Genomic DNA, 27089 nt, shown 5'->3' with positions numbered 1-27089 from the left:
AAGACTCCGCAGCCAGGGTGAAGTTTTTCTTTTTTATTCTTTACAAGTATAACCAGTCAGTTATGGATTTTAGGTAGTGCGGCAACGTTTTTTTTGTTTTTTTAAATTCCCGCCAGTGTCATTTGGACAAACGCCCGTTTCTTCAACAAAGAGACCGACTGTTTACGCTCGAAATGACAATGTCGACTGCCATGGACTTCCATTCTCAGATAGCCTCCATCATGGAGATGTTAGCTAACTCCGCCGTCGCAGAAATTTGCAAAGTTGTGGATGACGGATACGCCGTGGTCCACCTGGAAATGTCCCGGAGTCAGAAGGAGAACGAGTTTCTGCGGCGGAAAATCAAACTGTTGGAGCTGCAGATCGCCCGGTACCGAGCGGAGAGAGTGAGGGGAACAGAGAGCTCCATCAGCAGCCGCTTCCCCGGGGTTCGCCTCCTTACCCAGCAGGACAGGGGTACTCTGGCAGGTATGAAACCCCGGTGCCTAACACGAAAACGACACTCCACTAACTTTTCCGAATATGTTCATTCGTTGGTATTCTGGTTAAATCGAAATTATGAACAAATGTATAATTATGTAATTTCATCGTCAACTTTAAAGGACCGATTGGCCCAAATTACAAACACATTTTCTCATCTGCACTAGTGGTTTTGAGACATCCATCTCTCAGATATATATTATTCCTCCAACCCAATACACAGCGTTGAATGTAGTATCTGTATAGCACTGACAAAATAGAGGTGACATTAAGTTGACAGTGACACAGTGAGAGACAGCTCGCCACCGGAACCTGCAGCAGGTGCTCATGTTGTCTAACAAATCACGTGACGTCAAAGTTTACGGGTCTGTCGTGACTCAAAGCGGCGTATATATTTTTTGGCTAAAAGTTAAATTTTTGCTTATCCTGTAATGTGACTGTACGATGTAACAATTGTATACATTGTACAGAAACACTTTTTTCAATTAATCAATTCAAATAATTCGTTTGAGATGATCAGCCCTATTTCAAATTTCCCTACATTCTAAAATTATAGACAGAAGAGTTTATATCAGCTGGTAGATACACTCAGTGGTGGCTGCAGACTCAAGCACATGACTTCTGCTGTTGTTGCATGTTTTTTTGCACTTCTACCTGAAAGCAACACAGAGATAATTCCACAAGTCTTTATACTATCAAGACTATTATTTCAATCAATCAATCTTTATTTATATAGCACCAAATCACAACAAAAGTGATCTCAAGGCACTTTATACATAGAGCAGGTCTAGACCATACTCTTTATTTAATTTAAAGAGACCCAAAATTCCCACATGAGCAGCAGTTGGTGACAGCGGCATGAAAAACTCCCTTTTAACAGGAAGAAACCAGGCTCTTAAGTGGACAGCCATCTGCCTCAACTAGTTGGGGTTGTAGCGCTTTGTACCCCTGCTGTAATACAAGAGTTTAACAAAGTGTCAAATAATGCAGAATGCTGCAGCCAGTGTCACTAATAAGATGTGTTCCTTTGTTGTTTTTACTGCTGGGCAGACACAACACAACACAAATGGTACATTTTCACCAGATAGACAACAATGTGTCATGTTCATAGAATGTTATATAGAGTTGAGCTGAATTAATGGCCCATCATTTTTCTACTCTTCTGACAGGCCCGGCTCTTCAGGGCAGGACCAGGTTTCTAAACAGAGGGCCAGCGGCACAGCACTCTTTGCAGAAGAGCCAGTCCATCAACCTGGATCAGGACCCAGATCAGGAGGTCGTGACCACCACTAAAATAGAGGTAACTACTCCACAGTACAATAAACAGTAATAGACATTTTCATTAAAGCTATCCTGTGATATCCTTATCTTTTAGTAGCACTGTAGTCAGTGACACACAGAGCTTCTTCTTTCCACTCCTGCTCACTTTCTGTGATATTAGTTCAAACTGGGACTCCTTGTTTGACCTGCTTTCAGACTGAGATTTGCTGTTGTTTGGTGTTGTTTCCTTACTGACAGTTATTTGTTGTCAATTTAGTGTGAAGGTTTATTGTGTATTTGGCTTGTTTGAAGAACTTGGTTTCATCTGGAGGGATTTTTCTTCACTTGGAGCAGTGACAGCAGGGGTTTAACTGACAGAATTATCAATATAATCAATTAAAAAAACCCGTCCTGTGTGAGGAGTATATGTGGCTGACAGAGAAGTAGCCCCAATCAGACACATATTTCACAATTGACCACACGCTGCTGAACCTTATTTTGTCTCAACTAAATAAGGTAATAAACATTTTATTATTGATGGACATTATCAAAGTCAAACTCTATGTTGAAAGACAGGGCTGGCAGCTGTCAGTGTGAACACTAGGGGGGCAATTATTAGTCAGTAAGTTGTCGACAGAAATTGATGGCAAAATCAGTCACACCAAATAAACCACAGTTCATACTGGGAATCTGTCGTTTCACAGACACATTGTTGTATTTTTTCTGAGTTGTGAGTAAAATCATTAAGAATAATGTAAAATCAGTCTTCACACCACCAAGGTGAACTGGTTTAGTCTTGACTCTTGGTTGACACTGCTGGAGGATGGTAATATTGATTTATAAATGTGTTGTTCTATTTGTGTGATGTAGGATTTGTGCAGTTTACTTTTATTTTATTAGCATTATGTTATAATTCGTAATAATTGAAATAACTTGCATATATTTGTATGCTAGAATAGTTTCTATTCTTCGTACTTCATTTTTGGTATTCATGATTGTATATAGTTTTGGTATTTATGGTTGTTATATATATATATATGGTGGGTGCTGAAGGGGAGTTCACCGGGGCGCCTTACAAGCCAGAGCCGCAACTGATCCGATTAGTCAATTGATTGTTTCAATAATCGATGACTAGTTGACTATCAAAATCGTCGTTAGTTGCAGCCCTAGTGAACACTGTGTGTGCCGCAGCAGTTCGGCTACACACATGCACTGCTGAGGTAGAGGTAGGCAGTGTGGTCCAAGTGTAAGGAGCTTGAAGCCAGGGTAGCATTATCACCACCAACTGTCATGCCCTGTGCTGTTTCCTGAGTGGCTAAATAGACCTCTATGCCCCTATGCTCTGCAACTAATCAGTTCACACTACTGCAACGTACTGAAACTGTTCTGTTCTGTTGTGAATCATTGATCTGAACTCTGGCCATTAGTCATAAATATTTACTGCTAGAGAGAAATACAGAGAAATGAAATCAGATACTTTAAATGAACTTTGACTTGAGGGTTTCCAGGATCTGGATAGCTGACTTGCTGCTAAAATAGGGAAACCTGAACTTGCTGATGTTCCTGGTCAATACCGAAAAAGCAACTGAACTGTTTGTTTCAAAGGAAATGTTTGATTGATTGACTTTTTTTGTTCCATTTATGTTGTAACTTCTATGCACAGTTGATAGGGAGCTGGTAGGATGTGGTGCTGTAGATCAAGACATGTTGTTCAACATTCAGAATCAGAATAAAGTAGTGTTCTCTTGGATCGGGGTTCCATGTGTCTCTGGAAAACCTGGAAAACAGTTGAGCAGTTCTGCAGTCATGGAAAACACATGGAAAAATGTCCTGGAAAATCTTGTGCTGTCCTGGAAATTATTTAACCATTTCCTATCAGAACTCCCCCAAACAGATGACACTGACAGCAGGGCTAAGTGATGTTAATGGTCATATTAACATTCAAATTGTAACGTGAGTTTATGGACGAGGGAATTTTGAAATGGCCCCCCAGGTGACCTGCAGGCTGGATGACAAAATGTAACGTTACAAAATAAATGGCTGAAAAAATTGAGTTACATAATGCTTCAAATGTAAATATTAGTCACTGCTGGCTATTAAGTGTGGTAGTTTGTGTTAGTTTATAGTAGGGGTGCAACGATTTGTTGATGTTGTTGACAAAAATCGATGACAAAGTAAGTCACAGACGAATTTAATAGTCGATAATTGACGGTTATGTCAATATTTTGTATGGTAGCCTAATGATGCAAAAGTTAAAATCAGTCACACCAAATAAACCCCAGTTCATACTGTGAATATGTAGTTTCAGACACTTTGTTGTATTTTTTCTGGGTTGTGAGTAAAATCATTAAGAATTAAAGCTGCGAGCAGCGTTGGGCGGGACCTTGTGCACGTCGGGCCGCAGCGAAGCGGAAAGGTTTCCGTCAGGTGCATTTAGATGCATTCAGACCGGGACATTTATCGGACACTGCAATAAGTAGATATACGTTACACACACACACACACACACACACACTCTCACTCACTCACTCATACATATACACACACACACTCATACATGTACACACACTCTCACACACACACACTCACACATACAGACAAGCACTCACACTAACACTCACAAATACACACACACTCACACAAACACACACACTCACACATATACACACACACTCACACATACAGACTTATACATGCCCACGCGCACACACACACTCACACTCTCTCTCTCTCTCTCTGCCTTTCTCTGTCTGTGTAGACATATAGACTGAACAACTGAAATGAACCTCCAACACTTGGATGAGTCAAACAGGAGAGGAACTTATTTCCAGTGAAACCTGTAGATATGTTTGTAGTTCATGCTCATGTAATTCGTGTTTGATCTAGACTTAGACAGCAATGTCAGTGAAATAGTTGACAGACTGCACAGATATCTAAAATCATAATAATACAGTCAATAAACTTGAACAATAATCAGAAAACTTCCTTATCAGGTATCATTACAAGTTTTCTCCACTGGGTGGCACACTAAGACCACAAATAACCTGGCTCAGCCAGCTGCATACACACACACACACAGTCGTTGCCGTGGTAGTTAACGACTGCAGAGCATGACAACAGAGCATGGGCAGACAGAATGGAGATTTGGGATTGAATGGGAGAGGAACAGGGTGCACATGTGGGGCCGCAGATCAAAAAGTATAAAACATAGCCAGACCAAATTACACACATCTATAGATGAGACTTGTGGCTACATTTTGCCGTTTGAATGAAGTCTATAGCTGAAAGTATGCAGGAATAATATATATATTTTGAAAAGCCTGAAAAATCGTAGAAAATCCCACATGTAACGGCAAACTGTGCACTTACTGTTGGATTTAGGTCAGGGGTGTCAGCGCGTGATTTGTAGGTCTTGATAAGACAAACAATTGAGTTTTGGTTTGATCTTTCTACGATATTCCTATCAGGCGTAGTGGCCGTTTTACTGTTTCTAGGTGGCGCTAGAGAGCCCATTTTGGCACTTTTGGGGTTAATTTTTCAATTGTATCAAATTTATGGCCAGACCTGATGTGCGTGTTGAATTTGGTCTGTCCTGGAGCATGTTTAGGTGGTCAAATTTAGGGTCAAAGTGGCATTAGACTCTCCTCCCATTCATTGTCTATGAGAGCGTTTTGGCGAGGGTTTTTGGGCACTTGACCTTTGAGGGCTTCTAAAATCTAGAGAGTTCGACGTTGTTTGTTTTACCATTTTATCGAAGACCTGATGTGCGTTCCAAATTTGGTGAGTTTTGGAGCAGGTTTAGGGGGTCAAGTTAAGGCTCAAAGAGGCGGTAGAATAATAATAATAAACGACACAAATACAATAGGGTCCTTGCCTCCAGGTCCTCCCCCTCTTGCCTTTCGGCTCGGTCCCTAATAATGTAAAATCAGTCTTCACACCACCTGGTTTAGTCTTGACTCTTGGTTGACACTGCTGGAGGATGGTAATATTGATTTATAAATGTGTTGTTCTATTTGTGTGTGATAGAGGATTTGTGCAGTTTACTTTTATTAGCAATATGTTATAATTCCTAATAATTAAAATAGCATACTTCTATGTATATACAAAAATTGTTTCTATTTCTTGTATTTCATTTTTTGTATTCATGATTATATATCATTTTGGTATTTATGGTTATTTCTATCTATTGATCTATATATATGGATGGTGCTGAAGGGGAGTTCACCCGGGGCGCCTTACAAGCTAGAACCACCACTGATCCGATTAGTCGATTAATCGTTTCAATAATCGTTGACTAGTCGACTATCAAAATAGTCGTTAGTCGCAGGCCTAGTTTATAGATTAACGTTGCTTTCTTGTTGAATAATGTTAAAGTGATTAGCATGTTTGGTTCAGTTAATAAGGTTGTTGTTCTTGCTAGCCTTTTTTTGCCTGCAAAGGTTTGATTCTCTGGTCAGGAGCAATGCTTCAAATGTGTGTTGGTCATTTTTGAGACCGTTTGATAATAATGAATGTGATGCCAGGGTAAAGCTATGAATGGCAGCCCATCTATATGCCAGTCAAGTAGGGGTGGGTATTGGCATGAACCTCACGATACGATACGTATCCCGATACTTGGGTCACGATACGATACATATCACGATATTGCGATTTAAAGAGTTTATGTATTTCAGATTATATTGATCAGAGGACAAATTGAGTCAAAACCATTTCATTCATAACAGCTATTTTTTATTTCAATGAATGAAACATTAACAATATTTGTTTTATTTCTTATTTCTTACAGCTGAAACACTGAGCTGAAAACTGAAATAAAGTGCACAGTAGTTTTTCACAGTATGAAATCTGAACTGAAGTTCAAATGAAAATAAAATACCTATGTGCATGCAGTAAAAAAGTATAAGAAAATAAAGTGCAGAATAGCCCTTTTGTTCCTCTAATCAAAATAAATAATAGCTCCTTATCCTGAATGCCCCATTCGTCCACGGCCCTCTTCAGCAAATCCGCGATGTTACTGCCGGTGTGGCTCTCATGCATTGCCCTCGTTTGCAAAACATGCGTAACCATTTCCCAGTCGTCGGAGATGTAGTGGGACTTTATGGTCACATACGACTGTGTGGCTCTGGAGGTCCATCCGTCGCAGGTCAATGCAACTCGTTGCGCAGCGCCAAGGGATGTTTTAACCGCTTTCTTCACCTCTTCATACATCGCGGGTACAGCTGTGTCCACCATGTACCCTCGTTGTGGTATCTTGTAACGTGGCTCTAAAGTGTGCAGCATCCACCTGAATCCAGCATTATCAACGACGCTATAAGGGCGTAAATCCTTACAGATAAAGTGCACAATCGCCTCTGTTATGCGCTGTGCGCGAGGTGAGGTGGAGGGCAAAAAGTTGTGTAGCGTCGTCTGGTTCGGTTGAGGTTTTGGCGGCTGCTTCAACACCTCAGCGTGGTGTCTCAAGAGATGAACTCGCAAGTTTGTTGTGTTTCCACAATATTTTACCCGCACGAAACAAATTCTACAGACAGCGTTGTCTTTGTCGAGCTCCCTTTTTTCTTTGTTTTTCATTTGGAAGCCGGAGTGCTTCCACACTTCGGCTTTAAATTGCGGTGGTGTTATCAAGTTATTAGCCATTTTGATCGTAAATAAGCAGCTTCCTCTAGCACAGAAATGCATGCACCACACAGCAGAGTGGCTCTTAGGCGCCATCTACCGGACTGGAGGCAAAGAAACCCTACTGTATTCACAGCGCGTCTTAACACCAATCAATCATCATTTTAACAAAGTATCGATATTTGGAGTTGAACAAATCGATATTTTATCGGCCAGCAAAGTATCGCGATATATTGCCGTATCGATTTTTTTACCCACCCCTACAGTCAAGTATTGACTAAGTGCTGGCTAACAGTATTGTTTTACTTTGCTAGCATTGTCTCTTCAGTGCTGCATTGTCATGGTTAAATGGACCATAAATGTTCAACTTTTGTAGCGGTGTCTCATAGTGGGTGTTTAGCCTCAGTAAACTCAGTTAACTTAATATTACTAGTAAACTTAATATTAAAGTATGTTGTAATAAACTGATGAGTCACTGGCAGCAAACACTACTCTCACTTTACAGTAGCTTTACCTCCATTGTGAAAGGTTGTGACTGTGGGCATTTTCAATCATTCAACCAGTCTTTATTTATATTCTGTAAATGTATATTCTTAAATTCTGTGTTATCCGTCCCAGAAAGAGAGGTAACTGAAACTCTGAGTCAGTCACCATGTTAACTGACTCTGTGAATGTAACACATTCTATAAGAAACCCTGAGTTTGTACCTGCCAGACATGGGTTGTCCATTTCTTCGCAATCTGATAGATATCGAGGCAGAATTAATTTGCAATGCCGTAAGTCGGGAGAGGATTTTCAGGGCTCAATTGGATCTCATTCCGAGATGAATATCTGTTAGAACGGTATCACTTTTCATTACACTACATCATTTCTTAACATTCTCCGGCCATATATATATAAATATGTGTGTATACATGTATACATATATATGTATACACACACACACACATATATATGTATACACACACACACACAAACACACACATATATACGTGTACATATATATATATATATATATATATATATATATTTATGTGGAGGAAGTTAGGCTGCAACTAACAATTATTTTGATAATCGATTAATCAGTCAATTATTTTTTCGATTAATCGATGAATCGGATATAAACAATTTTTTTTTTAAATTTCCAACCCTTCATTCAAAAACAAAACATTATATCAAATTGACAATGCAAAAAATTGCTCAAACAACATGTTGCTGCTTGGACGTCCCTGAGCTGTTAAAATAATATTAAATGATAAATAATGATTTAAACAAAACAACTAAATGTTAATGTCTGATACCTTTAACAAAATAACATACACATGTATGCTACACAAAAAGAGGTATTTTCTGTTGTTCAATCAACCTGAGCTGTTGGAACAATAAATAAAGGATAAATAATAATAATGGTTTATTTCTGTAGTTACCAGTTTAACTTTTACCATCATTAGGCTTCCATACATAGCTACTAACTGCTGCTCTCCTCATCTCCTGCTGCTGACTGTGAGATCTGAGCAGGTAGAAGCTGATAGTTCACTAACTATAATGATAATAAGGTTAATGATCCACACGGTGACATTATATCATTGATTGACGCGCAAAAGTGATAGATAACCGATCGTTTTTTGTGCACGTGCATACGTGCGCACACGCGCTTCGTGCCGCCCTCGGCAGGATGCAGCACACACTTTCTAGTTGTATGTAGTGTGAACTGCTCTTACACTTTAGAAGACTTTGGTGCGATTGGTCTAATAAGCAGCAACACAGATCTATCAGGACGCTGTGCTCTCACACGTGCTGCATTGATAGTCACACACATACACGCGCAGTCACTCTCTAGTGCGCGCTCTTGCTTGCTCGCTCCAGATTCCAGGAGATTGTCTCATTTGCAGGCGTCAAGGAGCCGCTATCAATATGCGGGAGAGTTGGGTTGTCTGCTTTTATCCTCCCCCTACTTCAGTAGCTTATGAAGGGAGGGGGCAGGTTGTGTTATGAAGCCTACACCAAAGCCAAAACCGAAGTTATATGGTTAACTAGCTGCTAGCAACTTCTAATGAAATTGAGCAAGTGATCAAAATAGTTAACGTCACGTTACTTAAAGCAGTCATTTTTGCAGCGGCGCTGATAATTTAACAGCGGCGGGGCGCTGCTGCTGAATGTACTTAAGGAAACACTGATACACCAGTCGATTTTTAGTCGAAATTTCAGGACTTCAGTCGACCAAGATTTTCTTCGGTTGATTACAGCCCTACACTTTTGATAGATACTGACCACTGCAGACTGGGAACACCCCACAAGAGCTGCAGTTTTGGAGATGCTCTGACCCAGTTGTCTAACCGTCACAACTTGGCCCTTGTCAAACTTGCTCAAATCCTTACGCTTGCCCATTTTTCCTGCTTCTAACACATCAACTTTGAGGCCAACATGTTCACTTGCTGCCTAATGGGTCAATGACGTGACTATGACATTTTCAGTCTAACTGCATTTTTTTCAGTTAGAAAAAGGTTTAAATTGATTAAAAAAATAACATATATATGTAGTACCTTTCCTTTATATGAAATCACTTTAACTTTTCAAAAACCACAAGTTATTAGTCATTTTTCTGTTATTTAAAGTGACAAAATATCATGTGGTGCGACCAATAATACCAATAACTGTATTAAATTCAGAGTAAAATATCACAATTTAATATTAATCCCTGATACAGTACGCTTAACTGAATTGAATTTTTAATTTTTTTTAATCATTTTTAAGCAATTTACAGGAAAAATAAGTCTTACATACATTTCAGAAGGCAACTTTGACATAATAGAACATAAATATGAGATTATTATTTACAAAAACTTAAAGGACATGCAAATAATTTGTTTCGAAACATTTAAATTAATTTATTTTAAGATAGATCATGGTCGCACCACGTGACTTTTTTAAGGTCAGTTCTAATTCATTGAGATGGAAAAACACATAAAACACCTAATTTACTATTTTCATATGAATTTGTGTACTCAACCTTTCTTAATGTTTGAATTACTGCAATAGATATTCCTATATTTATTATTTTTAAATAAATCCTTACGTCATTGACCCTAATATCCCACCCACTAACAGGTTCCATGATGAAGAGATAATCAGTGTTATTCACTTCAACTGTCAGTGGTCATAATGTTATGCCTGATCGCTGTATATATCGGTGTGTGTGTGTATATATATATAAAATGCTCAGGGCCAGCTCCTCAGCCTCTGTCAGAGGTGGTGGAGGCCCTCCACCCATTTTGCGATCTTCTGCCTTCTTTCTGTTGGCAGAGCAGAGCTCAAATCTTATTTTAGGAAGTATTTTATTGAGTATTCATGTACACATCGTCACATTTTAGTCTTAAAATCAATGACTCCAATATGTATAAAATAAGTAAAAATTTGTTAAATAAAAGTGTTAAAATTGTGTAAAATGTTAATCTAGTAAGTAGGATTCTAAGTGAGAGGACATATGTGTTAAAACAGCTTTCTGTTGGGGGTTTAAATTACTTCATGTTGAAATAGCAACAGAATGAATATAAACCTTGTTTAATAGCCTACATCAACTATGAATGAAATCAAAGTGAACTAAAGGTGAACATACTCAGAGTTGATTGAACTAATTCAGATCAGCTGTTCTGGAGCCAGATACTCAGTGTTCCATCTCAGAGTAAGTCAACTCAGAGTTCAGGGTTAGACTCAGAGTTTGTTGAACCTCCTTTGTGGAAACGTCCTGAAACATGATCTCTAGAAAAGAGTGGGAACCCTGTGATTTATTACACAGGCTTATTGCATTATATGACATGCAGTATATCTCTATCATTGTACTATATATGTTATTATTTTCTTTCTTTTCTCAAGAAAGTAACATGTTAAGCTAATCTGGCCCACTGTGTTTTATACAAATGCATAGATAATTTGACCCGTTGTGGTCTACTAAGTATCCAGTCTGTAGCTCTTCAACACACTGTCAGCACCCTGATTGTGGGATGTGTTAAGTACAGCATGTGGGCCTCATTGTCCATATGTTGTGTTATAATCGGATTATTGTAGGCAGTAATAATCAACCTCGTCATCAGTCCTCAGTACTCAAAAATGTGAACATTGTGGACATAACTGTTAATGCTCTTCTCTCTTTGTCCTTAAAGTCAGCAGAACCTGAGGAGGAGGAGCTACTGATTGTCAAGGTGGAGGGAGCATTTGAGAGCATTACAAACGCTGACCCCGACGACAAGGACTCCAGCGACACCCGGCCAGCCAGACACCACAGCGAAATGGAGGTCAGTGGATCCAACATCGTCACCTTTGTTGTCGGCAGGACAGCTGAAACAGACAGCAGCAGCAGCAGCAGCAGCAACACTACCCACAATCCCCAGCTGGAGTTAACTCAAGGTCATGTCAGAGCAGGGGAGAGTCAGCCACCTGCAAGCTCAGACACTCTGACTTCCTGTGATGATGGCAGGAAATATAATGACGCTGCCTTAGACACCAGCAGCCTCACCTCCAAGTCCTCCCTGTCAGAGGTGATAGTCATAGATGGAGAGGGCACGTTAGACAAAGAGGCAGAGGAGTGTGAGTGGTCAGATGTAGGGAACATAGCTTTAGACCCTAGCAACAGAAAAACAGACAGAGGGAGAGACATACATGAACAAACTACATCACCCATGATTAAGTGTGTTGGGCTGGAATCAACAGGACAGAGTTCATTGCATGTGGCAGCGTCTGTTTTCCCTTGTCATGATACTCCAGGAGCATCCGGTGGTGTAACTACCTCCAGTGATGTACACACAGTCCACCAGGCCAGCTCATCCAGCATTGCTCTGCACCACCCTGTCAGCCAGCCCAGCCACAGCTACCAGAAACCTTGCTCCAGCAGCCTCCATCTGGCGTTCTACCACGCTGTCACCATGGAGCGGCCATATGGCTGCACCAGCTGCACCAAGCGCTTCTTCCTGGAGTCCGACTTGCAGAAGCACATGGCCAGGCACACCAGGGAGAAACCCTACACTTGTCTGGTGTGCAGCAAGAGCTTCGTGTGCCAGAGCCAACTGGATATCCACCGCAACGTGCACACAGGCGAGAGGCCTTTCAGCTGCTCCATCTGCAACCGCCGCTTCTCCCATCCCAGCAACCTCAAGAGGCACCAGAAGATCCAGCACTGATGAGACACATCAGAGCTCTCACAGCCCTATTGCACTGAAGTTGTACAGCCTGTTTTCTCTGAAGACAATTTTACACAAGACTTACTGCTTGACTTTTAATACCAGTTGAGACTTATTTTTCAGAGTGCTCCATTGTTCATTCAAAACAGCACAAGATGTGAGAGATGACTGAAAGAAAATCCCAAGAATCTAAATCACATTGAGGTGAAAAAACGAGTCAAATCAGTTGATCACAGAAATCATTTAAATCATTTTCAGTTCCCACATTCGTCCAAAAAAAACAATTAATTTGTGAAATACTAAGGGCCTGATTTACTAAAGGTCTGCGTGTGTAGAAACGTGCAAACTTGACATCACCCGCAAAAAATGTGCAAGCTGATCTACTAACGCAGCGCACTGAGGTTTGCGTCTTTCAACTGTGCAAGATAATACATACTGTCCATTTAGTACGTTTGTCATAATGAATATGTAATATGAGACGTTTTAACCCCAGTGTGCAAAATACAGGGAGGAGAAAATGTAAATATGTTATTTAACACACGCATTGTGATTTACCAAACCTGAAGGTCATTTTGGACCCTATCTTTTGAAGGACAGGTATTAACCGGCTGCGCACTGTGCATACATGACTTCTGTTACTGTAGAGAGGAGGAGATGGAGGCACAATGACAGAATACACACAGGACGGAGTTTTTCCATCTGTGTTAATATTTTAGGAGTGGAATATTTGTGGTTTTACTAACAGCATTGACTTTGTCACTAATACTCTCCATATGTGGGTTTTTCTGGTAATATTAGTTTTTGTTATAACTCAATATATTAGTTAACCTCTTCCACTAGAACCTGATCACATTTCATTTTGTTCTTGCAGCTTTCTGCTCGTCCAAACTCTCCATAAAGACACAAAACCCTCATTTAAATACTGCTGTCTCCAGCCTGTTGCACCTGTTTTCATTTACAGTTATTCTAGTAGATCACCTGCAAAACGCACGCAAACAAAACACGCAATCTATTGCACTGTGCACGCAATTTAGTACCCACTATTTGAGATCTTAGTAAATCTGTGGTTAATGTTAACAATACTTAGTTAAATGAAAGCCATTACAATTATATACTTTAAGTGTCTTTAAGCAGCAGAGTGAGACGTCTGTTCTTCTCATGCTCTCTGCTGTAAACACACAAAGCTGCTCTCATGTCTCCCCGGGTCTCAGTTCTTGTTTTTGGCAGAAAGTCTCCTACTTTGTACTTGCTCAGTCTGTGTCCGGATGGCATGTGGGTTGCTCTGGTTGACACACACACACACACACACACACACACACACACACACACACACACACACACACACACACACACACACACACACACACACACACACAGTAACACTCTCTCTCTCTTTCTCTCCTCCAGTGTCAGATAAACAGTTTTGCCAAAGCGTCCAGAATAATATAATACATTCAATACAATAAATCAATGAATAAATAAAAAGACAATTGCAGAAAACATAAAACATATGTTTTGTGTGCGTCTGTTTGTTTGTGTGTGTGGTTTTCTTTGCGTGTGTGTATGCTTGTTTGTGAAAGATTGTTTGATGACTGTAGATTGGTTTAGCCAGTCTAACTTCATAATTAGTCCTTAAACCACTGCATGTGTGTATGTAACTATACTATATAATCACATTTATAGATGAATAATATTGGACTGTGTGTGTGTGTGTGTGTAACTGCACTATAGTCACAACAATACCATTATATTGACAATCAATGGCAGAGATCAAATAATCACAGTACAATACACTATGTCAAGATAATTATTGGTCATATTCAGTGAGGTTTTAATTATGTGACAAGCAGTCACATTGTGCAGCTGAGTATGCTGCAGGTCTCTCATAGCATCTGTTGTTTTTCACTCCTCCAGTTTGTGAAGTCTCACTCATTTAAATTAAAATAAGCTTTATTGGCATTACAGATCAGAAACATATTACCAAAGCAGTGCAATTATTTTATCGTTAGCAAATAATATACAATATTGAAATCAACAATCATATGGAATACAATATAATGAAAGGATTTTTTTAAAACAGATGTAATCACTCATTTACTATAGAGTATATTAATGCAGCTGTTACTACACACTGACTTTTCTTCCCCTATAGATAGGACAGTTTCTGGTGATTGGATGGATAAACTCTGGATATGTATTCATTATTTTTGCAAAGAAAGCCTCTCCCAAATCCTTACATTTGTCTCAGTGTAGTAGGAAGTGAGATTCAGTCTCAGCCTCTCTCATAACAAATGAAACACAGCTTGGCTCTATGGGTAGTCTGTTGGATTTCTATGGAGGCAGTCTGCAGATTGTCAGCATTTTCCACAGTGGTCAGGTACTCTCCCACCATGTACTCTCTGTTTACGGTCAAATAAAATTTGAATTTACCTGATGATTTGATGGGTTTGTTCTAAAATTTGATATACTTTTATTTTTATTTTGAGATTATTTGGTTGGGACAGATTATTTGGGGTCTGTCCTGAAGCCCTGATGTGTGTGAGCAGAGCTTCAGTTACTCTCTCTCTTTCTCGACCGCACACTCCCTGCACACTGACCTTAAGTAGCTACACCACTTGAATACCACAAGTTCAGGAAACATCTTTAAATCCTTTTTATGTTTAAAAAAAAAAAAAAATCCCAGATGCATAAACCCGTTGGAAGTTTAGGCCTGGTTTGGCTTGCAGTACATATTTTAAATCATATTTGTCTGTCTTTTATGATAGTAAATATGATATGCTTGAGTTTTGGAAAATATTTTGCACAAAATTTGAAGACCTCACCTTGGTCTCTGTGAAAAACTGAAACTAATGGACATTTTTCATTATTTCATGAAATGTTATTAACCAACAACTAATCAATCGAGAACATTTAAAGTAGATTGATAATAATGAAAATGATTCATCCACAGCCCCAAACTTCAATCTAATAATCATCAGATAACTTCATTTTAGTTCAAGCAGAGCTTTTTAGATATATGTTATTAAACAATCCTGATAAAATACACAATATTGAAGGTTTAAGTCAGAAAAAATTACACTATACATATTTTTAACACTCAATAACCAGCTAAGATCTGACTGGTGCTGAGAAATTGATGAGCCCTGCCTACTTCAAACTAAGAACCATAAACAATTACCCCAAAATTCCTCTCTTTGAAATGTAACTCCATACAGTGGTAAACTACTATTTACCATATATGATGAGAAGACTCTGAGATGAGTCTTCTCATCATATACAGTATATGCCTGTTTGTGTTGACGCATGAAATGTTTGTGTGTAAACAGACCACATAATACCTCATCACTAATAGTGATAGTGAGAAAGTGATTGAGAGAATAGATTTAAAGTTGAGGGTTGATTAGATTACAGGATAATGAACCAAACACCAGTAAACAGGCAGAGACGGAGTCTGCTGTGTTCTCACTAGTAGTAGTTGACCAAACTAAGTTAAAAGAAGAACTAAATTAAAAAATATGATCTATAATTATATTTAATTGAATTTAAATGATACAAGGTAGAAAACAAATGATTTAATGATACAAAAAGATTTTAAACAAATTGCCATCAATAATTACAGCAGAAGCAGCTTGATTGGCCAGCTGCTAAACAGGCAGTTTTGAATTCATCAAGACAGTACATATCACATAATAAAAGGAAAAAAACACTATTTATTTAGTCTAACACTTTAGTTAGCTAGACTAGTGTTGTAGTTTAACTGTTGCAGTCACAGCACACCTCTAGAAGAACATCTACACCAATAAACATTATTTCATATTTAGTGAAATCACTCATCACTTCTTCAGTACAGTGTGAAGAACAGAGAGGCAGATAAATGATAGCCTATCATTAGCATTTCTCCCAGCTCAGATCCAGCATGCTTCACTGCTCCTCACGTGACTGATTGTTACCATGTCAGCACCAATTCAGCTTTAGTGTGTATTTAGTAATGGAGTGATCCACTGGGAATAATGGAATCAGGTGTTTGGCTTCTTTGTCATGCACTTCTAATTTAAAATGATTTAGAATAACAGAGATGAATTCACACATAAGTCTATACTCATGTATCCATACCAAGTGTAAATATGCCAATAAACCATATTTTGTATGTATTGCATGTATTTAGCAGAAGCAACAGTTCACTGCAGCAGTTTGAAAGAAGTGTATTGTGAGCAAATTAAGATAATATTATAATCAGAAGGCTCCATCTGTGATTCATTCAGCTAAAGCATTGATATTTCTTATATTTATTTAATTATGAGCATGTTACATCCTATCTCGATAAAATGATTGTCATATTTAGCAAGAAACTGCATAAACATACCAACTTAATAACTCCTGTTATAAAGAATACTACTGTACTACTGTACCTGTTGATTGGAGGACTCATCTCATAACTTCCTTAACACCTCCCTCCTCTTTCCAGGGCCAAGGATGTCCGAAATACACCAGCAGCCCTCAGAGGAAGGAGGAAAAGATGGATGAAGTGCAAGGTATCCATTAGTTTTCCTGGCCTGTCATATCCCTCCTGTGGACTTCCATTCCGTCATTTAAAACTGCACCAAACATTTCATACAACAAATGGCTGTGAAAGGTCTTTTATCTTTACTACAGTGTAATCATAAATCTTTAAACAATATATGGTTCCATTTTTATGAACAGCTGGTCACTGTCTGTCATGTCCATCAATCAATCTTTGTGCTTTAGTTATTTGATTGACGAGCTGATAATAAGACAGAACAAATGACAATTAAAAAGAAAAATAACAATAATAATAATTTTTAAAAATGAATAAAACAAAGAACAAATTAAAGACAAAACTGGAGAAAATAATTCAATAAGTAAAATAAGACTGAATAAGAGAAAATGTTATTAAAAGTAAAAATTAGGTTAAAATAGATTAAAAGACAAAAAAAAGGTAAAATAGAAGATGTTTAATAAAAGCTGGACTAAAACTGGGTTAAGAAAGACTAAAAGGCAAAATAAATAGACAAATAAAATTGAGAAGATAAAACTATAGAATGATAATAAATATATATATATATATATATATATATATATATTTTATTATTTTTTGTCTATGTATGTATGTCTATGACTTGGAGAATCCTGGAGTCATATTTGATTCAGGATTGAAATTTGACAAGCAAATCAATGATGTAGTTAAATGAAGTTTCATACAGCTACTCATCATCTCCAAACTCTGACCTGGAGAAAGTCATCTATGCCTTCAAATCATCCCACCTTGATTATAGTAACTGGTTATACTTTGGTATCACTCAGTGTTGTTCATTTCGTCTCCAACTATTCCAAACTGATAAAAAAAAGAAAAAAAGAGGGAGCACATTTCTCCTATTCTGTCCTCCCTAAAGTGGCTGGCTGGTAGCTACAGAATTGATTTTAAAATCCTGATGATTTTTTATGAGGTATTGAATAGTCTTACTCCCCTGTATATTACAGAACTCCTTTTTAAACATTTATCTTGGGGCATTTTTTCCTTTATTTGTAAGAACAGTAGTGTTCTAGAGGCCAACAGGAAACGGAGTGAGAGAGGGGAATGACATGTAACAAAGGTCCCATTTCAGATTCAAACCAGGGACGCTGCAATTATGTGGCACACGCTTTAACCCCTCGACTAACCAAGCACTCCTACTCTCTGGCTTCAGGTATTTCACCTGAAGCTTCTATAGATCTGTGTTGTTGTCATCATGTGTGACTGTGCTTTTCTATTATTACTTTTTAAATTCATATTATTGTCAGTATTTGATCATCATTCTGATCTCTCTTCTCCTCTATTGTGCTTTTATGTTTTCCTTTGTGGAGCACTTTGGATCAGCTGTGTTGTGTGTGAAGTGTTATATGAATAAAGTTGAAGTTGAAGTATGTTTTTAATGCTTAGCACTTTGAGTTTCACTACAAATGAAAAGTGCAGTACAAATTAAAGGTATTATTATTATCATTGTTATTATTATTAGTGGTAGTAGTAGTAGTATTATGCCTTCCAGTATTTTCTCACAGTTTTCAACATATTAACTGCTCATAAGTAGTCTACAGTGATATCAGGAATACACATTTGTAGTTATGATGACACACGCAGCTTGCATGTTCCTTCTTAATTTTTTTCCTTTGCTGTCGGCTCACCAGGTAGCTCTGCAGAGAAACATAGTCCTTTTCAAATGCTGCTGGAGTGGCAGGAGAGCAGTGAGACTGAAGCTATGGAGCAGCCATCTTGTTCCACGTTGGCGCCAGAAACCATATCAAGAAGGTCGTCATTGAGCCGAATAAGGGCAAACCCTGCCTCCAGTATCACCACTGTTCTCAAAACTGGTCAAACAAGTTCTGCATCTATGTTCCACGAAATTCTCAGCAACTCACTTCCACGTGAAGTGGAGGACAGCTGCAGTGTTGCGATGTCACCTGTACGAGGCGGCCATGAGGGAGTTGAAGAAGACTTAACACCCCTCGGAGGTCAGAACAATGCCAGTGAGAGGTCACAGTGTCAACCACTGCTATGTATTCAGATCAAGGAGCCACACACTGAGGTGATGTTTGAAGGTAACAGAGCCTACAGTAATCACATTTCTATCTTTAACAACCCCCCTGTTACCATGGGGACAGTGGACTCCCAACAACAAACGCATTCAAAAACGCATTCTTGGTGTGGAGTTCAGCAAACGGATACCTTCTCTAATCAAAACCAGCTTTATCAACAATCTACCAATCAGAATCAAGAGTGTGGGTCAGTGCAGCAGCAGCAGCAGCAGCCCTGCCTCCAGTATGCTTGCACCTTCTGCTCACGCCGCTATGCTCATCAATGCCAGCTGCGCATCCATGAGCGCGTACACACAGGGGAGAAGCCATACCAGTGTGTCCAGTGTGGGAAGAGCTTCGGCCAGTTCTGCAGCCTTAAGCGCCACCAGATGGTTCACACAGGGGAGAGACCGTTCCCCTGCCCCCAATGTGGCAAGCAGTTCTCCACCTCCACCAACCTGAAGGTCCACCAGAGTGTCCACACTGGGGAGAAGAGGTTTCACTGTTCCAAGTGTGGCAAGAACTTTTCCTTTCATAGCAACCTAATCAGGCACCAAGCTCTTCACACCAACAAGTAGAGGATGTTACAAAATAACCAGCTGGACTCACTTCTATATAATGTAACCCTCTAAGGCTCATAGACCCCTAAGGATTTGTTCAGGTGTTCATATTGATGTTGATTGATTTTATACATTCTGTTTATTATTTTTATTTATTATATTTTTTTGTGTACTTTTTATTTCCTCAGTGTGATGCACTTAATTTGGTGCATTTCCTTTTTTTGCTGTAACACTTTGAGCATCATTTCTTGTATAAAAAGTACTATACAAATAAAGTCATGATTAATATTAATATCAATATTATCATATCATGTCATCTGTTTTTCACACCATTTGGTCCTCACGTCCTTTAATAGGTTAATATTTGAAATGCACTGTCTCTGGTTATTGTATTGTTGGGAACTATCTACTGTATGCTACTATTTTTTTCCCTTTTGATTTACTTTGGAAATTCTTGACAAGCATTTCTGGTCAATAAAAATAAAGTAAAAAGAAAAAAAAAACTTTTGTCTTCACATTAAACTCATAATAATTAAGGTTAACTTTGAAAAGGTTTGATGAAAAGTGAGTGATGCAGACTTTAGAACTAATTCTGGCGTGTAGACTCAACACCTCTGTCATCATGGTTGCAGGTCATGTTCACACTCACCACTGTCTTTACTTTGAGGTCATACAAACAAAAAACAATACAAACTATTTTACTCTACAACTGAAGGATTGAATTAAAGTTTTAAAAGACAATGCAAAATTGGATATTGAGATGATGAATGTAAATTGGAAATGGGCTATTTGGAAATGGGGAATAACATTTTACAACATTCAAAAGGCAAATGCTCAAAGTGAAAAGTTAAAGTCCACCTACACTCAGAAATGTGTTTTTCTTCTTAGTCCTACAGTTGGATGTTTGAGCTTCACTGTGCAGAATAATGTATGTGCAGCATTTGACACTGGAAGACATTCCAGTGTCAAATGCACATTCATGCACATTCATCTGCTGAGGCCAAACTTTCTCTGTACTCATTGGAAACTGCTATGACTGAACTATTTTGGAGCCAGCCAGGAAGTAGAAGCATCTTATGGACACCAGGGGAAGTCTGACTGTTAAAGAAGGCAGTGTGATTGACTAAAGCTACTGCCAGAAAATGTCCAAAGCTATCTATACTGGTAATGTCAGGATTAACGACTCACTTTCGGAATCCAAATGCAGAGAGAGAGAGAGAGAGAGAGAGAGAGAGAGAGAGAGAGAGAGCTGGATCAGAGAGTTGGTAGTCACACTTTTTACTTTCCTTTGAATTCCTCATAAACCGTATACTGAATAGATTCCATTGTAATTTGTAATGAAAGGCTAAAGTGTCAGGTAGAAATAGAGAGGTCTTACTCTCCTTCAGGTGACTCTGTGCAAAAGAGATGGACCATCAAATATGTCTTGTGCACTTGTGACAACCGTCCCCATCGTGGGGTTGGTAGTCTCACACTATGGGGTTGGTTGTCTCTGTGTTATTTTAATAGAGAAAAATTAAAAATGTAGAATTTTATTTTTTAAATTAAAAAATGATTTACAATATATAGTTTTATTGAGATACAACAACCTAACACATTTCCAGCACCAAGACAACATAAACAGGAAAAATCATTCCTCATTTTTTTGTCCTTATATAACAATATTGTGCATTTTCACCTTTCTGACTGCTCTGAGCTTTTACATCTCTGTCTGTCAGTCTGGCCCTTGTTTTTCATCCTGACAAAGTTCCTGCTCATTTTGCTATCTTAAAAGAAATAAAAGACTAGATATATCACACCATATATGTATATGCCAACATGTGACCCCAAAGAGAATGTGACAAACATCACCAACTGGGATTTTTTGCTACCAGCAAAGCTAACAACCACATGTTTTGGCGTAGCTAAGAAAAAAACCTCTCTCTTCATACTTTTTAATGGTAATGATTGTTTTATTATAAAACTCATTGTCTAAAAGCCTAAAAAAGAAACTTTTTACCAGCGCCCTCTAGGGATCGAGATCTGATGAATGTGACAATCAATTATATTTTAGTATACAGTATATATTTAAAACTTTATCACTTGCTGTTTGCATTTCTGTAAGAATAATAATCAGGTACATTGCAGATAATACACATAGAGAAACTTGCAACAGTGTAACATACATTATGCAACAAACATATACAGACAAGCCTGGAGAATGCAGACACTCAGCTGTGTGCATACTGCTGTCTCCACAACATCTTATCTTACTTATCTGAAGAATAGGAGGAACTGGTTGAGAATATTTAAGATAGCACGCACCCTGGGATCAGTCAGATCAGACAGGAGACAGGACGGATCTTTAACTGTTGCCCCCTGTTGGGTTCATGTGTGGGTGTGGCTAATTTTTCTCTCCATGCAGGTGTAGAGCTGAGCTGATTGCAGAAATTCAGGGAACATGGGCCCAGTGTCCTATAGCTTATTTGTAACTCTTTCTCATGTATGTGAAGGCTGTGTGAGAGCTCAGACCTCCCTGCTGACTATCTCCCCTCTGCTTATTTATCAGTGTCTACTTACCAGCGTGGTGGGGAATGATCCCTCAGCTCAATAGGTCTTGAACACAGCCCCAGGCTTGGCCCCTCCTCTAACCATCCCCTAATCAGGGCTTCATTATTTAAGGCACCTGTCTCCCCTCACTCTTCCTCTCTTGCTGTCATGTGCTCTGGACAGAGGTAGGTAGGCTAACATTTAACTGCTACAAGTTATAGTTTCTGATGGCTAACTTTAGTATTTATGTTTAACTTCCCTGTAGGTACCACCTGCTCATAGACCCGTTTCCCTACTACGGTGGTAAGTGGGCCTGGACAACTTTATTCTATGTGCAGGTGGCAAACCGTCTCTTTGTGTAGGTTGCCACCTGCTGCTGCTGCTGCTTCTTGCCTGGCCTGTTTAGTTCAGTCTTAACTTTTTGTCTGTTGTACTAACAATTTAATTTAAGAGGACCAACTGGTTTTATTTGGTTAAACCTTGTTTGTCGTTTTGTTACTTTACCAAGCCCGCTGTCAGGGCAGGGCCTTAAATATCATCCGTGTCCTACACATCCTGGCCACCACCACTTCCAACTACTTCCCTCTGGCATGCTAAACAGGACAATTCAGTCACACACTACAAGACTGGAAAACAGCTTCTTCCCCCAAGCTGTTAAATTAATGAACACGTCCTGATCCCCTCATCCCACTTACCCACACACACTCACTGGAGTGCTGTCTACTGTTACAACAAGAATTGCTACTGTTTGCACCTTTTTATATTGCACTTTATTGCTCTTATAGATTATCAATGATTTATTTATGTCTTAAATGTTCTTATGGCTCAGGGAGTGCTATCTAAATTTCGTTATTGTTGTCTGACCCTCAATATAATGACAATAAAGCTACTAAACTAACAATAATCAACCCATTTTTTTAAATTATTAATAATGTGTAACCTATTTAAAACATGCAGTATATCCTGGTTATTCCTAATGTAGTATCTTGGTATATTACTATTATAGTAGCCTATAGCAGTAACTATTTGTGAGTGGAGAGATTATGTTACCAATGACCAGCGTGAAGGCAACCATTTATGAAAAATTGAGTTTATTATAATCAAATTCAGAACTAGGTTTGCACACACAAGGATTGTTTTCTTGGTGTTGTGGTGCATAACAATCAAAAGTATAAAAGGAAGTATTCCTGAATTGTATGAACAGAGGAGGGGGGGTGGGGGGGAGATGTTTTAGGTCTCGTTCCCCTGTCGTTGTCCACAACGTTTCGGTGCTGACACTTTGAAACAGCAAACAGATAAAGCAATAAAAGGAACTAGAAAATTCCAGGGAAATTGAGTGCCACGGGCTGTGGCGCAGTCGGAAGGCGCGCAGGTAGACGTCTTCATACGCAGGCTTTTATTTAACTTTGCATGATGTGGTGAAATATCACTGCCTGTGTCCACTATGTGGCGCTAGAGATCACCCACCAATTATGTCATGTTGTAGTATGTATGTAGTATGTGATGTGGAGAAGACATCCTCTACAAAAAACTGGACTCTCTGTTCACAAGGAAATGTACCACTCCCACATTGCTTACTACAAAGACACCCTCTCCTCAGTCAAATCCCAATATTATAAAGATCTGATCAGTGCTGGTGATGGGAATTCCAGCGCCCTATTCTCAGTGCTGAACAAAACACTACGCCCCCCCGACTCTTTTCCCCCTCATTTCTACTCAACAGTACACTGTACCTCCTTAATGACATTTTTTTATGAAAAAATAAGCAAGATCCACCAGCAACTGACCCCTCACTCATCCTGCAATCCGTCTCCTCTGGCTTCTCATGCCCCCCTCTTTCAACCGTTCTCAAGCTTCCAACTCCCCTCTCCCATTGTCATTTCTGACCTCATCCTGAAGTCTAAAACATCCACCTGCCAGCTCGACCCACTGCCGACCGCTTTAGTCACTGCATGCCTTCCCTCTCTGTTGCCCCTGATAACTGCCATCATTCACTCCTCCCTAACCTCTGGCTCTGTTCCATCATCTCTCAAATCCGCGGCTGTAACACCTATTCTGAAGAAACCTGGTTCTGATCCCAACAACTTCAATAACCTTCGTCCGATTTCTAACCTACCATTTATTTAAAAAAATCCTGGAAAAAGCAGTGGCATCTCAGGTTCATACTCATCTCCATAACAATAACCTATATGAACAGTTCCAGTCTGGTTTCCGCCCACGCCATAGCACAGAGACTGCTCTCCTTAAAATCACCGACGACCTCCTGATGGCAGCTGACTCCGGACTATCTTCCATCCTCATCCTCCTTGATCTGAGTGCGGCCTTCGACACCATCTCCCACCCCATCCTCCTCGACAGGCTAGCATCTATTGGACTATCTGATACACCTCTGGACTGGTTCATTTCCTACCTCTCAGGGCGGCACTCAGTTCATCCAGCTGAAGACATTCACATCCCAACCTTCTCCCCTCTCCTCTGGTGTTCCTCAAGGCTCTGTCCTCGGTCCCATCCTATTTATCATCTATCTCCTTCCTCTTGGTCATATTTTCCGAAAATATAACATCCATTTCCATTGTTACGCGGACGACACCCAGCTCTACCTCTCCTCTAAACCCACCTCCACCTTCCCGTCCCCCTCCCTCTGTGTCTGTATATAGGAAATCAAATCCTGGTTCTCTTCCAACTTTCTCAAACTCAACAGCGATAAAACTGAGGTCCCCCTCGTTGATTCAAAATCCTTTCTCACTAACACTCCCAGTTTCACCATCCCCAATGACAACTCTTCTGTTTCCCCCTCCACTCAGGTTAAGAGCCTGGGTGTCGTCCTTGACAGCTCTTTGTCATTCCAGACTCACATTAATAAGGTTACCCAGTCAGCCTACTTCCATCTTCGCAATATCAACCGCCTCCGTCCGTCTCTCACTTCCAACAGCGCTGCCATCCTGGTCCACACTCTAGTCACATCCCGCCTAGACTATTGCAACTCCCTCCTCTTCGGTCTCCCCCACAAGTCCCTCCGTAAGCTCCAACTGGTCCAGAACTCAGTTGCTCGTATTGTCTCCAGAACTCCATCCATCAATCACATCACTCCTGTTCTTCAACAACTTCACTGGCTTCCTGTCAAATTTCGCATAGACTTCAAAATCCTGCTTCACACTTTCAAGGCCATCCACAACCTCACCCCCCCATACTTCTCTGACCTCCTCCACATCAACACTCCCTCCCGGGCACTCAGATCAGCCTCCTCCATCAGCCTCACTGTTCCCTCTGCCCGTCTGTCCACCATGGGGTCCAGAGCCTTCAGCCGCTCTGCCCCCCCGCCTCTGGAACTCCCTCCCCCCCGACATCAGGAACATTACCTCTCTATCCATTTTCAAATCCCGTCTAAAAACCCGCCTTTTCAAACTTTCATACTCACTTTAATTTGTCATCCATCCTGCAGTTTTCTGATTGTATTTGTTTTTATTGCACTTACATGTGTCCTTTTTGGCTCTTTTAATTGTTTTTTATCTGTATTGTAAGGCGATCTTGAGTGCCCTGAAAGGCGCCTTAAAAATAAAATTATTATTATTATTATTATTATTATTATTATTACATGAATGTTATTGGATATAGATGGATGGATAGAGATAGAGAGAGAGAGGAGGAGAGAGGAGCTCAGTGCATCATAGAGGTAGGAGTCCCCCGGCAGTCTAAGCCTATAGCAGCATAAACTAGGAGCTGGCTAACTATAAGCTTTATCAAAAAGGAAAGTTTTAAGCCTACTCTTAAAAGTAGAGAGGGTGTCTGCCCTCCGGACCGAATCTGGGAGATGGTTCCACAGGAGAGGAGCCTGATAACTGAAGGCTCTGCCTCCCATTCTACTTTTAGAGATACTAGGTACCACAAGTAGGCCTGCATGCTGGGAGCGCAGTGTTCTGGTAGGTACATAAGGTACTATGAGCTCTTTAAGATATGATGGAGCCTGATCATTAAGAGCTTTGAAAGTGAGGAGAAGGATTTTTAATTCTATTCTTGATTTTACGGGAAGCCAATGCAGTGAAGCTAAAATAGGAGTTATATGATCTCTCTTTCTAGTGTTTGCAGCTGCGTTCTGGACCAGTTGGAGAGTCTTTAGAGACTTGTTAGGACAGCCTGATAATAATGAATTGCAATAATCCAGCCTAGAAGTAACAAATGCATGGATTAGTTTTTCAGCATCATTTTGAGATAGGATGTGTCTGATTTTTTTAAATGTTACGCAGATGAAAATAGGCAGACCTTGAAATGTGTTTTATGTGGGAATTAAAGGACAGATCCTGGTCAAATATAACTCTTAGGTTCCTTACAGTGGTGCTGGAGGCCAAAGTAATGCCATCCAGAGTAGTTATATCATTAGATAATGTGTTTCTAAGGTGTTTAGGGCCAAGCACAATAACTTCAGTTTTTTCTGAGTTTAACAGCAGGAAGTTACAGGTCATCCAGGTCTTTAAGTACTTAATACATGTTTGTAGTTTAGTTAACTGGTTGCTTTCATCTGGCTTTATTGATAGATATAATTGAGTCTTGTCTGCATAACAATGAAAATGTATTGAGTGTTTCCGAATAATGTTTCCTAAAGGAAGCATATATAAGGAGAATAGTATTGGTCCAAGCACTGAACCCTGAGGAACACTGTGTCTAACTTTTGTTTGCATGGAGGATTTATCATTGACATTTACAAACTGAAATCTATCTGACAGATAGGATGTAAACCAATTTAATGCTGTTCCTTTAATACCAATTAAATGTTCAGGTCTCTGTAACAGGATTTGATAATCAATAGTGTCGAAGGCAGCACTAAGATCTAACAGGACGAGGACAGAGAGAAGTCCATTGTCTGATGAAGTTAAGAGGTCATTTGTAACTTTTACCAGTGCAGTTT

General features: G+C 39.5%; 1 protein-coding gene across 1 annotated transcript; it reads left to right on the top strand.

Annotated features, from left to right (window-relative positions):
* Nucleotides 1-5: 5 nt before the first annotated feature.
* Nucleotides 6-19927, top strand: LOC133987717 (zinc finger protein 239-like). The gene is made up of 5 exons (XM_062427164.1): nt 6-468; nt 1650-1780; nt 11514-11645; nt 16993-17059; nt 18711-19927. The coding sequence occupies exons 1-5, from the start codon at nt 174-176 to the stop codon at nt 19673-19675; spliced, it is 1590 nt and encodes a 529-aa protein (XP_062283148.1). The 5' UTR covers nt 6-173; the 3' UTR covers nt 19676-19927.
* Nucleotides 19928-27089: the final 7162 nt, after the last annotated feature.

This window comes from Scomber scombrus, chromosome 2 (assembly GCF_963691925.1).
Source record: "Scomber scombrus chromosome 2, fScoSco1.1, whole genome shotgun sequence".
NCBI classification, from domain to species: Eukaryota; Metazoa; Chordata; class Actinopteri; order Scombriformes; family Scombridae; genus Scomber; species Scomber scombrus.
This window is presented reverse-complemented; position numbering and strand designations above follow the sequence as displayed.

Coding starts and splice junctions, on each gene's coding strand:
- LOC133987717 (XM_062427164.1), top strand. CDS start 174: ATGACAATGTCGACTGCCATGGACTTCCATTCTCAGATAGCCTCCATC. Junction 469..1,649: donor GGACAGGGGTACTCTGGCAG/GTATGAAACCCC, acceptor CTCTTCTGACAG/GCCCGGCTCTTCAGGGCAGG. Junction 11,646..16,992: donor GACACCACAGCGAAATGGAG/GTCAGTGGATCC, acceptor TCCTCTTTCCAG/GGCCAAGGATGTCCGAAATA.